General features: G+C 44.4%; 1 protein-coding gene across 1 annotated transcript in view; it reads right to left on the bottom strand.

The window, feature by feature from the left end:
* The window catches only part of hs3st4 (heparan sulfate (glucosamine) 3-O-sulfotransferase 4), a 60082-nt gene extending 52741 nt beyond the window's left edge, over positions 1–7341 (bottom strand). Inside the window, exon 1 of the mRNA XM_076144252.1 lies at positions 6743–7341. Within this exon, the coding sequence (XP_076000367.1) occupies positions 6743–7341 (599 nt within the window). The remainder of the gene's footprint in view (positions 1–6742) is intronic.
* Positions 7342–17701: the final 10360 nt, after the last annotated feature.

Raw genomic sequence — 17701 nt, 5'->3', positions numbered from 1 at the left:
CAGCACAATCATTTCTTATTTCTTATTCTTCCTTTTTAAACCAAAGAATTATGTAAATGTGCGAGGAGATGGCACAGGTGCGTTTTGCACTCGACAATCAGCTGCATGTTTGATAATCACAATGAAGGGGATTTTCAGTCCACACTCGTATTTGGGATGATTACGTCTGCTGAGGTTTGGACCGGTGTGTGTGTGTGTGTGCTGATTAGCTGGTTGGTTAGCAGAGTTATTAGTAACCAAGCTGTGAAGCCAAACGTGCACCTTGGGATCATTTGGCAGAAACAATTTAGCCCAGAAACAATAGCTCCTTCTGACAAATAAAGCAATGATGTCGTGTTTTTAGTATTATTGTTATTACAGTTTCTAATGTAGAGCTAGTATGGGATTGCTCTGGGTGCTCTGGGTGCAACAGTTCCCATCAAAATATCAAATCATATTGCTATTTTACTACTTAACATAAAAGGACAACATCTCTCAAGCCTTGTTCAGCCTTGGTGGAGGTATGCGCACTGATTATGCACCCCGGACAGAAAGACGTTGCAACGATTTTACACGGTGTTCCGTCTGCTCCTTCTGTTCCTGCTGGAGACCACGAGGATCCTCAGACGAGAAGTAAAGCAGATTCCTCCTGTTAACTGGTTCAACCTCAGAGCTCCATGATTGTTCGGTGTTTAATCAAGTGGAAAAGGGAGGGGGGGGGGGTGCAGACTGAAATGGTCCAGTCTCTTGACAGCACAGGGGTACGCTGCTGCTAATTAAAAAGTTTAATTCCACACTGACATTAGAGTATCAGTAGTGCGTCCTTGTGAGTCTTGGCATCGTCTTATCAGGCGAAGGCAGATTCTGCCATGTTGGGAAGGTGCAGGGAGGGGAGCCGCTGCGGCGCCGCACAGGCCTGGCTGGAAGGCGCAGGAATGGCACCCTGCCTGCTCGCAGATCTGGCCCACCTCGCTCGTCTCCGTCTCCCCGGTGACTGGAGCCACGGGCACCCAATCAGGTGGCAAGAGTCACTGGGGCTAAGCTGCCCGCGGAGCAGTTTGAGAGAGGGAAAGCAGGGCTAAACAAGGGATAAACAGTGGATTTAGGAATTCTGCTGCTCGGCTAGCCAGTGGATCCGTGTCTCCATTATACACCGCCTGTCACTGGCTGCTGCCTGGCGACCACAGGATGCGGGTACAGTAAAGCCGGCGCGGGGGCCCACGCCGTTCCCTCAAAGTCCTGCAGCAGCCGGATCAGGTGTGATATTATTGATGCCGACTCTATGAATAGACTTTAATAACTCAAGAACAAAAAGGCCATGTGAGACTTTCATAATGAGGTCGAATACACAGACAGGAGTGAACGAACGTTCTCCATTCTCTCCTTTCCACGGGTGAAGCCAGACTTTTGCGTGTTCTCCACATGCCGCTATTGATTAGAACCCGTTAGCTCTCACAAGGAGAGAGAGGTTTATAATGCGACTTTTCCTTTTTAGAAGCCTCGTCTTATGAGGCGTCGAGGGCAGATCGCCGCAACAGCGAGCAATGAAAGTAAAACACTCTTTGAAAGCGAGTTTGCCGTAACACCAACAACGACTGCGGCGACTAATCACCGCCGCACTATAACCGACTGCTGACTTGTGTTTCAGCAAAGGGGAAGCAGCTGTGAAACGGTAAGAGCACCGGCCACTAAAGATTTATTCTCACATCCCCTCTGCTTTTATTGGCGCGGGGGTTAAAGTGTCATTTTAATAACACAGAGTTATTGGAGCTTGCGAAACCCCAGTAAAACTTTGGTTCTGGCTCACAGTATGCCCGGCTTATCTTATGTGTAAATATTTTTCCCAGAGTGGACAAAGAACCCAGAGGATGCCTCACGGGGCTGAGCTGGTTATTAGCTCATATCGGGATTTTGCATCAGATATATGCAAATATGACGACGGAACACTGTTATACTGTTAATCTGCCTCTCTTTCTTCTCTTTGTTTACTTTGCAACAAATGTAAAGCTACACATACTTCAAAAAGGTTGAAAATGTTTGTCAACGATCACGATTAAACATTTAATAATACAACATTACTGCCGTGTGTTGTCAATGAATGTGTTTGCAATAGCAGCTTCCCCGCCCTCGTGTCCGATGTTTGCAGGTGGAACGACCCCTGCGATTACATTTGGCTCCTGGATTGCAAGCTTTAAAAATGAGGCTTATATTTGACAAGAAAGAATTCACTGCTGCCCAGTTTATACTGCAACGGGGCGACGACTTTGATAAACTATGTATTCATAAAAGGTGAGCTAAGCTATAAATCTGATCTTTTTTATTGGGTCAGACCCATCGAGTTGAACGTAATGTCAAACAAGGAGGCAGCCTGAGTGTGCAGGTTTAACAGGAAGCTGTTATTCAGGTGGGCTTCATGCGGTTTCGTGCAGGAATCCACTCTGCTGTTATCTGTCATACGGAGGAAGAAGCAGCGTTCCCTCTGCACCGATTCTATTGTCTTTCCTGTTTCTGGCTGCTGTGTATAAATCAGCTTTATATTCTGTTATATCTTCTGGTGTGACACTGTGTATGGGTGAATGGTAATTTATGACAGTTCATCAATTATTGTGGGATTGGCTGTGACACACATTTGAAACGACCCGTATTATTTTCAAGTGCTGTTAATAAGACAAGCGGGCTCATTCATGAACGGACGAATCATCTTTGTTGATATTTCAAAGCACCCAAAACATGCAACTGCTTCATTTCTAATTCAGTGTGTCTGTCAGGGCAAAGATACCGAACATAGAAAACACACTCTCACAGTCCTAAATGCATTTAGCAGTATCTGAAACTCTGAATCTGAATTTGGATTGCAGAGACCGTTTGATGACACGTTCATCAATTGTCATGATTTAATTACACATTTAATCACATAATTCCATCTCTCACACACAATTATTCCAGACTGGGTTCTTTCAAAGATTGAAGAACCCCCTCCTCCCCCTACAGAGAGGAGATAACTGCTGATACTTCACATTTCAAAGCTGTGCAGAATTCTATTGAGCTTCAACAGATGAGAAACCTTACGGAGTCTCTTGCGTGGTTTGACCGATCAGTCAGCTGCTCCTTTACAACTGGAACCCATTTCAAATTCACAATCTGACACTTTTCAAGAAGGTTTGTCTCTTTGCCACCTCCAATACAACAAAATAAATGAAGATGAAACCGGAAATAAAAAATGAAATGAAATAAAATGTCAGGCGATATGAAAGCGCGTCGTCTACTACAACACAGGTGACGAGCAAAGAGAGAGAGAGAGGGAGAGAGAGAGAGAGAGAGAGAGAGAGAGAGAGAGAGAGAGAGAGAGAGAGCATTTCTCTTCAACTCAATATGCTGTTCACACCGACTTTAAACACGTTGGCATTTTGCAAAAATGTCAAACGTACTAAGTTGTCATTCCCAAGTTGAAAGCACAACGAAACTAAAAAACGAACAAAAGCAAAGCAGAAAAGTAACGGCAGAGGATAATGGAACATCTCTGCTGCAGTAGAGAGAGAGAGAGAGAGAGGGAGAGAAAGAGAGAGAGAGAGTGAGAGAGAGAGAGAGGGAGTGAGAAAGAGAGAGATAGGGAGAGAGAGAGAGGGAGTGAGAGAGAGAGAGAGAGAGAGAGAGAGATAGCGAGTGAGATAGAGAGAAAGAGAGGGAGAGAGAGAGGGGGAGCTAGGGAGGGAGAGAGAAAGAGAGAGCTAGAGAGAGGGAGAGGGAGAGAGAGAGAAGGGGAGAGATAGAGGGGAGATAGAGAGAGGGAGGGAGAGAGAGAGGGAGATAGGGAGGGATAGAGAGAGAGAGAAAGAGATAGAGAGAAAGAGAGATAGAGAGAAATAGTGAGGGAGATAGATAGATAGATAGATAGATAGATAGATAGATAGATAGATAGATAGATAGATAGATAGATGTATCTCCTTATTCTCCATAGAACAGAGAAGTGAAGCCCTTGTTGTTGTGGTGGCTCATTCTCTTTGCTCAGAAATAGAGACACCATGTTAGGCACCAATTGGCTGATGAAAGCCCTCTGTGTATGGTAATGATGGCTCTACATCGCTAATTGCTTGTTCAAGTAAGCCCAAACCACACTGGAGAAACTGTCCAAGAGTGCTAAAAACAGGGAAGCAGCACCAATCGCCAATCTGCGCCCGTCCTCAGAGACTCATAACAGACCCGAGCTAAACTTGGAGTCCTGACGTGAATATTAAACCCACTCTGGGTTTGTGCAAAAAATACCACAATTCATTGTCATACGAGAAAGTAAATCACTGTTCACAGCACAACTCGACTTGTAAAAGCGTACTTCGCCTACATGATGCAAAAAAAAGCACAATTGTCTGATGAGGATGACGGAGCAGAGAAGCAACAACTGATTCATCCATCAATACATCATCCCAGCCATATGAATATGTATACAAAGATCTGTTTATGGATTTACCTGCTATTGAAGTGGCCAAGATCCCTACTGTCTATAACCTTCACTGGACCAGACAGGACTGCAGCGCTCCACCTTAATACATCTTGTGTTATAAGCTCCGGGGGTTGAGCCTGAATGCCGACCGTCCGGCCCCTTCCATTCTCATTTCATGGCAGCTTCTTTAATTCACAGCACAAAATTCAAAGGAACTTTTCTTCATCCTGGTTTCTTTTTCCTCAGGAGGACCAAAGTAAGTAACAAAGGCAAAGTACCAGAAAAGGGACCCCCTCCCTGCCCCACACACACACACACACACACACACACACACAGTCAGTCAGAATTATTTGAAAACGGTAAAAGCCCAAGTCTCACTATCACCGGTCAATACCAGACTCCGTTGCCATGCCGGCGTGATGGCATTGACTGTTTAGACTGTACAGACACTGGAGGTCAGTCAGGTCGGCACTTCCGCTGTACCTGTGGTGTTGAGACGTGTCTGCACTTACAGTACGGATGACATTTGTTGTGAACCCTTGTGTCAGTCAGTCACGCCAATCCAAAACAATCAAACAAACTGGCGTTACCACGACAGACAAGAAAGACAGACAGACAGAGTAGAATAGTCATAAAACCACCTCCATCATGCATTGCTATTGTAACTAGCTCTCATGTTGCGCAATATTTGTTTTAAATCACCATTAAAATGGGCAGACATCCTCCCCCATCGGTACAAAACTCATTTTGCCTCCATCAGCCCTTCCTCCACGAGCACGCCATTCTCACTATTACACACAGGACAATGACAGATATAAAATTAAAGGCCGCTGTGGGGATTTGTGTGGCTCAGGGGCACTAAAACACACACAAGCACACTTATTATTATTTATGTAAGGCTGTCATCTCTCCGTCTAATGAGCCTCTCCGCCGTACGTGTAATGAAACAGCTCCCGTTAACACCGGCTAAATGAACAGCCGAGCGCTCCCATGTCTATGCAGCAAGATGAAAGCAGATGCTCTCCAAGCCAAATGCCAGCGCGACAGACCCCGGGTCCATGAAGAAACATAAGGGACGGCGAGTGCAACAGACTTGTTTCCACCAAGAAACATAAGGGGCCGTGAGTTTGCATCATTTTCATCAGCTCATTGACTCCATTAGCAAATCTTGAATTCCCTGGTCAAACATCATTATGCGAGAACAACGCTTAGCTGAGCCACGAGCAACTGACCATGACTGAACCAAACGCAAATTGATTTCCCCCCCCATAAACATGGCAATGACTAACAGGTTCTTTCTCTGGCTAACACATCTGGAGTATCAGCATCACGTATAGATGAAAGCTGGTGCCAACAATGTGAGACGTGTGAGCTATTTGCAAAGGATAACAGAGATGTATTTGTAAGAAAATACAATATTTACAGCACAACACAGAGAGGGGAGGTATGGAGGAAATCGGTGGCCTGAATGAATTATTAATTATTATGCAGAGGGTAATCTATATTATCCAACGCCAAGCTAGGGATTCTATAAAGTTAAACATCCAGAAATCTAAACTTTGACTTTTCAACATTTCCCAATTACATGACAAAGATAATAAATCCTGTGGTCATTCTTCCACAGTGTGTGTAGAAGCCTTTATTGCATATGTAGCGGTGGACTGGAGTCAGCCCGGGGCACACAGCGGCCCCTGTCAGAATATGTTAGAACATCAAATCCAAAATGTGAAAATCTGTGAAAATGAGTGAATCTTTGGGAAACAGATTACTAAAAAAACCATCAAACGACCGACAAGGTGTCCAGTGCAGAAAAACGCAAAAGCATCATGATCTTGTATGTGTTTCCACACACCTGACCCTGTTCCAAAGCTTTAAAGTCTAAATTCAGACCTGTGTGAGGAACTGTGTATACCCAGATGATGGTTTTTGTTTTGTTGTGCATTAGGAATCTCAACAAAATATACAATATAATACTATACTATATAATTACAACGTATAATATATTTTCAGTTTACAGATTTTACTCTCTAATGAAGTTCCATTTGTTTAAGATGTTTGGATTTCTGAAACTTGTTCCAAACCTACATGTAAACAAGACTTGAAACTTGAAACTTGAGTTAGATCATTCACACACTGTTACAGAAGCTACTAGTAACTGACTAAATTGATGATGTAACTTAGAGGAGTTTTCAAGTCCCTACAAGTTTGTTTCCATACCGTTTTTAGAAAATACAACCGTTTAACCCCCAGAAAGGTAAAACACAGATGATTTGTAAAGAAATCTCTCCCCGTAGATTGTAAGGAAGGAGGGAGGGGGGGTCTCACCTGTACCAGTCCAGCCCCTTCTCGTAGTTCCTATCGAAGAAATGCGGCTCGTTCCCCACGGCTCTGACATCCGGGTGGACCCTGAGAGCCTCCAGCAGGGCTCTGGTCCCCCCCTTCTTCACCCCGATGATGATGGCCTGGGGAAGCTTCTTCTCTCCGTAATCCGAGGTGCTGTTCACCCTGAGCTCGCTGTCCGTGGTGCTGAATTCCTGGTGCTCCCTCTCCAGAGCGGTGGTGCGGTATGAAGCCGCTGCCGCCGATCGGGTAGGAGACGCCTGCGTCCTAATCCACTCCGCGGCACCCTGCTGCTCGGCTCCGGCATGATCCCGCGCCGTGGACGCCGCCGCGGTGCTCCTACTCGCGGTGTACTCGCCCGAGGAAGTGGAGTAAAGTTTCTCCCTTAATGTCACAAAAGTTGTCTCCTCCGTCACCAGCCTGCCTTGATAGACGTAGTTCTCTTGCAGCGGGAACTGCAGCGAGTTGTAGCAGCTCATCAAGCTATAGAACAAGTATGTGACAGAGAGGGAGAGGGTGAACATGAATAAGATCTTCCGGGGCACTTTAGAGGTGAAAACCGAAGTGCTGGACCAAAATGCCATCTCTGATAGCAGTGATCCCCTCAAAGAAGTGGCCAGACATGTTTCCACCCCGAGTCTTGCATGGACAAATCAACAGCAATAATCAGTCACTCTCAGCCGCTGCTCCCGGCTACAGAAGCACGGAGCTGGCCCGAGCCAACCCGATCCGACCAAATCGCATATTTATAAGCATAAAGGGGAAATGGATCGTTAAAATTCCGGGAGAATATCGCGTCCCCTTTGTTGAGTATCGATTTCTTATTCCAAGGCTGACAGACAATGTCACAATTTATTGGAGAGAACTTGCAGATTTGAGAGGCTGAAGGTCTGGCGTCCTTCCAAGCGAGCAGCCCGGGCTGAATAGGACGGAGACGGTGACGGGCGAAACCCTGGCATGGTGCGAGGAAAGGAGGGGAAGAAGAACAAGAACAACAAGAACAAGAACAAGAAGAAAAGAGAGCGGAGTGTGGTTGAAGTAGGTGATTCAGACTCGAGTCCCGTCCAGTCCCCCGGTAGACTGTGGAGTCACAGCCGTCCACGCAGCGTCTCCATCAGGCGTCTCCAACACACCGCACCGTCCTCTGCGCTTCTCTCCACGCCACTTTACGCGGCTCCGGTGCGTTCAACGACCGCTCCTTGCGACTCACTCCGCGGGGGTTCTGCTCTGCTCGCCGTCCCCGAGTCTCTCTCTCTCTCTCTCTCTCTCTCTCTCTCTCTCTCTCTCTCTCCACGCTGGTTGGATCCCTACGATGGTGCGCGTCGGCTCGGTGAGCTCATCTGAACTGAAGCACCGTGGAGCCACACAGCGTAACTACTGTGTACACCCACTTTTTCCCTCCATCCGCGCACAAGTCGGCTACAAACGTCAGATTTCCTAATTTGAATGAGTTGCGTGCAGTGGAGCCGCGTCTCCTCTTTCCTTTGATCCCACACAGGGAGGAGAATTCCAACACTTCAAAATGGGAAAAACAGCCACACGTCGCGAATTGTTTGACGGAAAATAAAAACTTCACAATGAAACTCAAATCGGGTAGAGATTATTTTTTGATGGAGATTACATTTCTCCCGGAAGCTCATGCCTGCACCCTACTGGTTCTGCACGGAGCACGACATAGGGTTGATCAACAACAGAGAAAGAGAGAGAATGAATTTCACACGGATGGAATAATCTCGTGTTTAGTGAATCAGGCTGGAAAAACGTGCAAATGTGTGGTTTAGATGAGAGAAGGCTGCATGGTTATGGGAGTTCTCCACTCCACACAACTGCACGCAAAGCAGCACATGCAGTAAAACAATCCTGTTTTCTGCATTATGCAGAGTGTGGGGATGCTGCTTAGGGATATTACACACTGAATTTGCTATACATGGTTGCAGTGATGAGATTATGCACTAGACCTTAACTTGTGCACTTTGTCGCTGCTATTGTGCGAGGATTTAAGACTGCACGCCACTGAGCAAGGAATGAGAGAATCACATCCATCACATTCGTCTCCAAGCACACCACAAAAGCAGGAGGCAGAGGAAATACTGGATCATAACTAATCTTCTTCTGCAATGTGTTGTGTCTCATGAAAAAAACACACACACACACACTGTTACAGCAAAGAATAAAATGTCGATACATCGCCTATATATTGGTTGATCGAATTTGCCTGTGTGTGCTCTCTCTCCAACTAACCGGCAATGCAAACAAGAGGTGACACAGAGTGATGTTTTACTACAGTGTGGCAGTACTGAGGGAAAACAACACGTCGTACGGGAGCTGTTTTGCATTCAGCCTGTGAATTTCCACCGAATCAGAAGAATCTATGGCAGCAATAAGACCTGCCTGCACAGGGAGGAAATACATCTCTCCATTGCATAGAGTGGAGATGCAGCATGCAGGCGTCGAATTGTAGAACGCGTCGGGTTTATGCACTTTATTATGGTCGGCGTTGTCTAGAATTTATTGTTGTGATTCATTTTCCCCAAGTATAAGGCTGACTGGTGATCTCATCATTGATATGCAGTTATTTTATTGTGGCGCTCAAGTGATTGATTAGTAGCTGTCTCCAGCAGTTTTCAGCCAATAATTATATAATGTCTTTCTTATCTTTAAAGTTAAGTCCATATTTAGCACAAACTTCAATTTCATCCCAAAAAAAATCTGTTTCTATTACAGCCTTGGTTCAGATTTGCCAAATCTGATTTAATTCCCAATTTAATGTCCCAATTATTGTGAAATGTCAATCACTGGTGGCAAGTGTGTAGGTGAAAGAGCTCAGGCGAGGAGGTGAGGGGGAGGAGCCGGCGGACAAGTGTTTCAACACAATGCTTTCTATGGGGGTTTGGCAGTCAAGTGAGCGTGGGAGAGCTCGATGGCTTTGTTGAAATAGTTGTATTCATAAATTGCCACTCTCACATCCCGAGTGCTCTCTCATGCAAACTGCCCTGTTTGTAAATCCCCCCCCCCCCCCCACACACACACACACACACACAGCCTGCCATTACGGCCTCTCAGAAATTCCCGAGCATGCTCAGAAAAACCTCCGGCCGTGAAGTACGCCAGTGTCTCCGGAATGTGCCAAGTATTACAGACAGAGGTGAAGTGGCAGGAGAGGTCAAGACAACCGCCTGAGCGTGAGAGGAAATGCATAAAAAGCGTTTCATCTTCCCTTTGTCTCGTCTGTAATCTGATCCCCTCACAGATGTCAGTGGAAGCAGAATTTCCAGATCGTGTCTGTACATTAAACGTATTGGAGTTTCATCTCTGGCTAATTCATCAAGAGAACCAAGCATCCAATGTGTGTTTGTACTCCAACGCTGGGCAACAAAGAGTCAGATTTCACTGTTTTTCAATCAGGCTAGTGGAGAGATATTCATACAGCCCAACAGGATTAAAAGATCCCTATTAGCTGTGAGTTTTGCCCTCCGTGCATCACATCGCAGGCCGTTATCGTCTCTTTGTATCTCGCGCTGCATTTTCACTTGTAACAGGCACAAACTAATCATTCTGCTCTCCATTTCCCCACACTTACACACAGCGTAATGAGATCCTGCGCCACACAAAGCACATAACGTTTTATTTTTACACGCAGCATTAACATTCAACTCGTGTCCGGATACAAATTATCCAGGTTACATTTACAACTGGAATTAAAGAAAAAAATGTGTCGGCTATCAGATTCCGCTTCATGATCTTGATTTCCATCTTGATGATATTCACTCTTGGTAAATGCAATAGGATTTATTTGTGTTAAAGATCCTCCCGTGGGTTCCATAGGAGGAATTAGCAATGAATCAGCTTCATTATATACAGGAACATGATATGTAATATATATGCAGTGCAGGTATCAGCTGGTTCCTCTATGATTCTGTGCAGCTTCATTTTATGAGCCATTGTTTTGCCTCTGTTAGTTTAGTTGTTGTCCTTCTGCAAAGAGAAGATGGCTGCGGCACACAACAAGAATACTGAATGTATTTACAAGTGGTCTGTACAACAAATGTCTAGTATTTGTCTGACATAACAGAGATCCCATTTCTATACCATGATTAGAATTGTACGCCGCTCTCCATGAACAGTACGTCAGCTCCGATGTAAGTCAGTCGCAGCGGAACGAAGGTCAGCGCGGTCGCATCGCAGCACGAAGGTCAGAAGGTGCGTCTCCCGCGTCTGCTCTGGAATTCTTTTTTTGTGTCAGATTTCATTCATGTTTGTGTGGGTTTTCCTCTGGGTGCAGGAGCGCCGCCCTTGTCCAAGTTCACCGACCTCAGAATTAGACTTGTGTCTCCAGACGCTGCGCTGCCGTGACTGCCCACTGTGTTGTAAAATAGTTTGATATCGGTCAAATTCAGAGGACACGCATTCAGACGAGGTAAAGCACGATGGAGCAGCTCTTCTTCGTCGCAGTGGCAGGAAGCTCGCATGGAGGCCCAGCCTGTTTGAGAACCGATGCTGCTGTTTTCTCAAACGTCTGGTGTGTAATTAGGTGCTTACAAATACGCTGCTGCTGCCTCTTGTGGCTGAACCTGTTAATATTCATTTCAGTCACACAAGAAGCTGCTTTGAAATGTTTATGGGGATGTGATTGTCAGACCCATACAGCTCTAGGGCTCCAGTTCCACCTCAGGACCGGTGTCTTCACGTATGAAATGACCTAAAACCGGCAGAGATGTTTGATGAGATTGCCTGAGAAAGACGGGAAGTTCATCTGATGGCTTGAAAGTTGAAACGTTTTCCTTTTCGTTTGCACCTGCAGTCAAAGTGACAATAAGGTAAACAACAGTGATGGATTCCTGCTGCATTTTCTCTCTTGTTGGTTATTCTTGCTATCGCTTTGATGTTTGATGTTTGATGACCTCTCTACAGTGCAACCTTCCATTCTCCAGCAGGCTGTAACCCTGAGCAAGAAAGGCAGATAGAACAACTGATGGACAGCTGGTGTGTGTACTCTTGTAATAGTACATTGGTATTTGGAGAACAGATAAATATGGCTTTCTTATTTACAGTATTATAGCAGCAAGAAGGGGAAAAGCTGAAAAGTATCCTGTGATTGCACCCAGCGAATGAATAACGACGACATCCACATCCACTCAATTCTGGTTTTCGTGTCCTCAATCTCAACAGAGGCAAGACAGGAACGTGATAACATGGAACATAAGTTTAGAAGCAAACTCAAACGTGCTGAATCGCCAGAACTTCTTTTTACGTTTTGCCAGAGGAACATCTTGTGGCACTGCCCCTTCCTGCTCCCCGGGCTAACACAACTTCATGCTAATTCGTGCCCTGTGTATAGTCTCCAAACTCGGATATAAACTGCAACAGGTTTGGAACGTTACGAGACAAATCATCGCTCACGCCTACACACACACATAAGCACATATTTAACTCCACAACATTTACTTCTGCCTCCAATAAGCCAGCGATTTAACAGTAGAAATCCTCATCGTCACTCATAAAGCGTTCTAGCCGCATTTCTCTGAACACCTCCGCAAACATGAACCACCTCTCTCCTGTGGGAGGACAGACCTTCAGCTGCTCGCTCTCTCTCTCTCACTCTCTCTCCTTTACTCTACTTTACTAACCCACCTGTTTGTCACCGATACTCAGACTCCTTCCTCCCTGCTCCCATTGCCATCACACTGCCCTGCTGTTTCCGCCTCTCTCTCTCTCTCTTGGTGCACTGTGATCACTCAGGATATTGTTGATTGATTTTGGAATCAGCTCTCCCACCTGACAAATATGAACCAGAAACACAGATTTGTTTTGGCTCTGACAAAGCTGTATTTATTTGTGGCTGCTCTGTTCACTCCCAATATATTATTATAATAATAATACATGTTTATGTGAATAATTAAATGAACTAGAAATGCATTTCTTGAAGAAAATGCAATTTCTGAAAGGTTTTGGCGAATGCTGAAAAAGTGCCTGAAAGATTGAAATGTGAAGGCCTGAACATATCAGAATGGTTTCTGTGCGTGAATGAATGAAGACGTTACAAGCAGTTTGAGTGACAGCTAAAGCTCAAATCCTCTGAAGCTGCCGATTTTTCAACAACAGGTGCAGCCAATTAAGCAGAGACACAGAGCTGAGTCAGTCTGAAGGCAGAAGATGAATGAAAACTACATGTGGGACAACTGGCTCTCACACAAAAACTATAACTGCCATCTGAAAACTGGTTGAAGCATGAGAAGCAGGAGAACTTCCTGAACATAGAGGTGTATTATGGTCAAATAGGGTCAGAAAATAAGGGAGAACCAGCTAGTTGCTCCCAGCAGTCACAGCAATAAATATTGTTCTCATTCATTTAACTAATTTGCTAGATTGGGACTGATTATATTATTTTAACTTCAATTTACATCTACATTTACTGTATAAATATAAATAAATAGGGGTGGAGAGAATGTCTGACTGACTGGGGAGCGGAAAAAAACTCCAGCTCCCAAAAGAGGCCAGTCACATTTATTGGAATGACACAGCGGCACGACTTGGCTTCCCATTCAGCCACCCAATGAGAGATGTGAGCCTTCCATGCTTTATTTCTGGGCCTGGCAAATGAATTTGGAAGCGTTTCACACAAACCTCTGTGGGGAAACATTTGGTTTTCGTGAGAATACCAAATATAATCAGAAATCTGTTTAAGGAGTACGTGACGCCAGTCGAACGACAAAATTTGCAGAGCAAAGACATGAGTTCTGTACATGGAGAGACTTAATGCCTGCGGCCAAACCAGGGACGTTTATAAAAACAAACAGAGCCCCAATATGTCGACCAAGATGCATCTGTACGGCAGAGGTGCTGCACTTTGTTTGATATTTGGATGAGAAGGAAACGATTAAAGTTGGATTTGAAAGAAAGTCTGTATGAAACATGGTTGTCACTTTTTGTATTCCAATTGAAATGTTCTGATGTTAATTTTTAGAGTGCCCACATTTCATTATGGTGTGTACAAACACAGACAGACTGAGCTCAGCTTAGAAAATCAGATCGGAGAGAGTAGCCGTGGTGTGAGGATACAGGAGCAAAGTGAAGGTGGACTGGAGTGTGGTTTTTGCTCTCAGTGCTCTGAGCCCATAATGCCGAGCTGCAGCTCTGGATTTAGCCGCTTGCTTAGGTCATCACCCTTCCCCAAACACAAATTGACAAACTGATCTAAAGGTTTTTGGCGCTCTGAGGAGGTTTTATCTCCTTTTTATCGTGAGTAGGTGAGTAACAAAAATCCTATTTGAATTGATCTGTAATGCCGTTCCAGTCGCCAAATTGATGGAAAGGAGAAATCATGCACTCTGTTGTCTCAGCCAGATTTTAATAATGAAACACGAACAAAACAGAAGACCCAGTTACTCTAAAACACCATTAGTTTGTATTTAGATTCAGATTAGATTTAGATTTAGGCCTGAATATGTCCTATTGATCTGAACATGTGTGAAATCTAAATAGTTAAACCACATTAAAAGGAGGCAGCACTATTCCTCCCTGCACTGAAAATGTCTTTTGGAACACAAACTGTGGCAAGAACATGAATTTACAGGCCACATTTCTTTTGTCCTTAACAATTAACCTGAAATTCACAACAGGTCTTTTTTTTGACAGTTTGACACATATTTGTGCAAACCTATTAGGCTACCTGGCTCGAAACTTATTGATGACAAAGGGAAATAAAGATGAAGGAGGACTTGGAACAGGTGAAAGTGCCAAATTTAAAGAGATAACGCTTAGAGCTAATTGTGGGGACTGACAGTTATTGATTCATTGAAGTATTACGCTTTGTTTCACTGTCATTTGACAAGAATTGTTGGATCATTTTTTGTGATTCCTAGAAGAAAAAGCCTTGAGATATTTGCCCCTCTTGTTTGTAACCACGCCACACAAATGCACCATCGGCTGGTTTGTGACATTCATCCTCTGATTTGAGGAGGAGAAAACGACTCTGCAGACTCTTCAGTTCTTTCCCCAGAGGACTCACCTTCGTGTAGGCACTTTGAAGGAGACTAGGACACAACCTGGGTTTTGTTTTTATGTTGTCTTCTTCTGTCCAACGGTTTAGTTACAGTTTTTTTTTTTTTACTTTGTGGAGGAATTGTTAGTCTCATTTTAATGGAATTTTAACTAATAAGTTTATGGAAACGAGATTCCTGACTATTTAGTCTAGATAAAGGCAGATGTCACATTTGTCAAAGTAAAATTATATGTTTTTCTGCTAACATAATGTTCATAAGTTAAATAAGTACAACAAAACAATAGTATTGGTCAAAAGCAGAGGGGCTTCAGGCAGAAGACGTAACTGAGGGAGCAAACTAATGGCACCCGCGGCTCCCATTCTATTTACAGCAGTTGCAGCTACATTGTCTTCCATGTGCTGCAATGGCCGGAGTGTCGCTGTCGAGGTGAAATGATAGATACTATCCTTTACCTGATCAATAATTCTGCCTCCCTCCGATGTTGACCAGGCTGCCACACTGCGGACTAATTAGATGATAAAAGGTGATGGATGCGCCTTAAACTCAGCTGGGCCCTTCAAGGGAACTCCTCCGGGCTTTGGCCCAGTTCCTCGCTGACCTTTTGTATCCGATCTTTATTGTATGCGAATGTGTCCCGTCAATTTGTTGTGTGTTTCTGATGCAGCGATCGGCCCCGTTATGATTTTGATATACAGTATATAAAAACACACATGCAGAGCACCTTAGTAAATGAAGCGACATGGCAACACCAAGATAAATAACTTTGAAAACAGACAATAGGTCAATTTCCACATCCTTGTTTATAAATAAAACAAAGGATAAATCCTTATTGATCCTCATTTCAAAACACAACATAATGAGATTCCACAAATTTGCCCCGAGATAAGTCACAGTGGCTTTGCTTCGAGGAAAAAAGGCCAAATTATTCCTAGTGGAGTTTGTTTGTGCTGCGAGAATCCAATAACCTCTATGAATGGGTCATGTGCTCAATAGCTTCCACCAGGACCAGTCGACCATTACTGGAGTGAAAGTAGAGAAGGTGTGTAAATCAAGGCGGCCTGCAGTTTGCATGGATTCCCCACAGGATCGCCGAGAAGACATCACAAGATCTTTATGCAGTAGGAGTGGAACGCTTTCTCCATGAGGTATTTGCTGAAAGGATCGGACGCGTAGAGATGCTAAGCTGAGACATGTATGAGTAAACAAACGTGTTCATTTAATTAGTTTGCTGCTGAATTTCTCTCTTTCTCTCTGCTGTTTAGTTACTCTGATGTCTAATAACGCTCAACAGATGTCAATAAAGCGAATATCTTAACAAATGTCAACATGGTATAATTGTAAGTATTGAAGTGAAGTGTTTTGCCATTGGTGAGGAAGAGAGCGTTCATTCTTTCCACTGTGAGAGTCTAATCAAATGTTTTGCGGAGGATTTTGTGTTTTTCCGCCTTCTCCTTCCCCGTGTGGCGAGCTCTGTTTTCATCACGTTTCCACTCATCCGCACACGGTGCCAGTGGGCTTTCTTCAGGGTGTTGATGTTACACTGATGCAACACTTGGCCGACTTGCTGTGCCTTTTTTTTTTGTGTGTTGCTTTAAACATGTCAAAGCTCAGCCAAATAATGGTCTACTGTTGGAGAAAACGGTGCAAATGTTCTGTTGGAAACATTATGAGAGAGGAAAAACAGAAAACACTTCAATTTTACAGCTGGCCTAAAATCACTCCCCTCTAATGTCCCATCATTGGAAAGTGTCTTGAAATGATGACTTCCATTTGCCTTTGCTCTTTGGAAGTCAGTCTTCGCTATAATGTCCTCTGTGGAGTTATCGTAAAGGCTTTTTTTGCCGCAAAGCTGCGTTGGGTTGTGGCTGCGGCTGCGGCGTGGACCACCGGGCCTTCCTCCCGAGTCCTTGTTCCTGAGTTAGCTCCACGTCCCCTGGTGCCTCCCAGGTGTGGCTCCCTCAGCATAATTAAGGTGGGATCTGCCAGGGCTTCTGGGCCAGGGTCATTCATCAACTGGATCACCTACAAGATTAATGTGCACTTGCCGCAGTGCTCCAATGGATTGCTGCCACTTGCTGAGATCATTAGCGCTGGCCTCTGTATGACTGTGGAGGGCTCCGCTCAGTGGAGGGGGAGATTTGCAGCTTTGCATACCAAATGAATAGTCCATCATTGCCTAATTAAGGAATTATTGGAGACACTTGTGTCCAGTCCCCCGGACAGTAAACCATAACTGAAGGGCAAACTAGATAGATTAGCTCCACCTGCTTAGTAGCAAAGTGCAAAGTAATGAAACTGCTGACAAAAGCGTGTTGGAGGGTGAGGAGGTGTGCGTCATTACACAGCATGTAAGCCCAAAAGGGACGCACACACACTTTTTTAATAACCCAAAGGATTCACAGAGGAAGTTGTTCAGATTGCAGTATCGCAGCATTTTACCGTTTTTGAACATCGTTTACGCTAAATTTACTCCTGCGGCGGAGAATTTACACTCCGGTTCGCAAATGAGAGTGATGAGCTCCTAAGAGATCGATTGACTGACCAATTGATTGACAGTCAGTTTCAGGTCATTTCAGGCCATGGCAAGCTCGGAGTTTTAATTTTCTGACCAAATTGTAAAATAAATGAGGTTATCAAGGGGAACCAGAATGAACCGGATGGCTTCCAATTTTGTTACAATACACACACATAACACAGCGTACACACAACTATTATGAATGCCCCACCGCCCCCCTCACACACACAGCAGTAAAAAGTACAGTAGGGTCGTATTTATACAAATATAATAATTTTAAAGCAAAGTTTTGAGTATCAATTGTGTTTATGTTCCATTTGTCCGGAACAATCATCTCTGTGTTCCATTCAATCCTCTAGAAGCTGAGTTATTCAATCATATTACATAAAATGAATGAACATTTGTTACATTAAAATGGCTGTAAAT

The sequence above is a fragment of the Genypterus blacodes genome, unplaced genomic scaffold (assembly GCF_046128005.1).
Source record: "Genypterus blacodes isolate CSIRO-AG114 ecotype Tasmania unplaced genomic scaffold, CSIRO-AGI_Gbla_v1 ptg000028l_1, whole genome shotgun sequence".
Lineage (NCBI taxonomy): Eukaryota > Metazoa > Chordata > Actinopteri > Ophidiiformes > Ophidiidae > Genypterus > Genypterus blacodes.
Note: the sequence above shows the minus strand (reverse complement) of the source record. Positions and strands in the feature narration are given on the sequence as shown.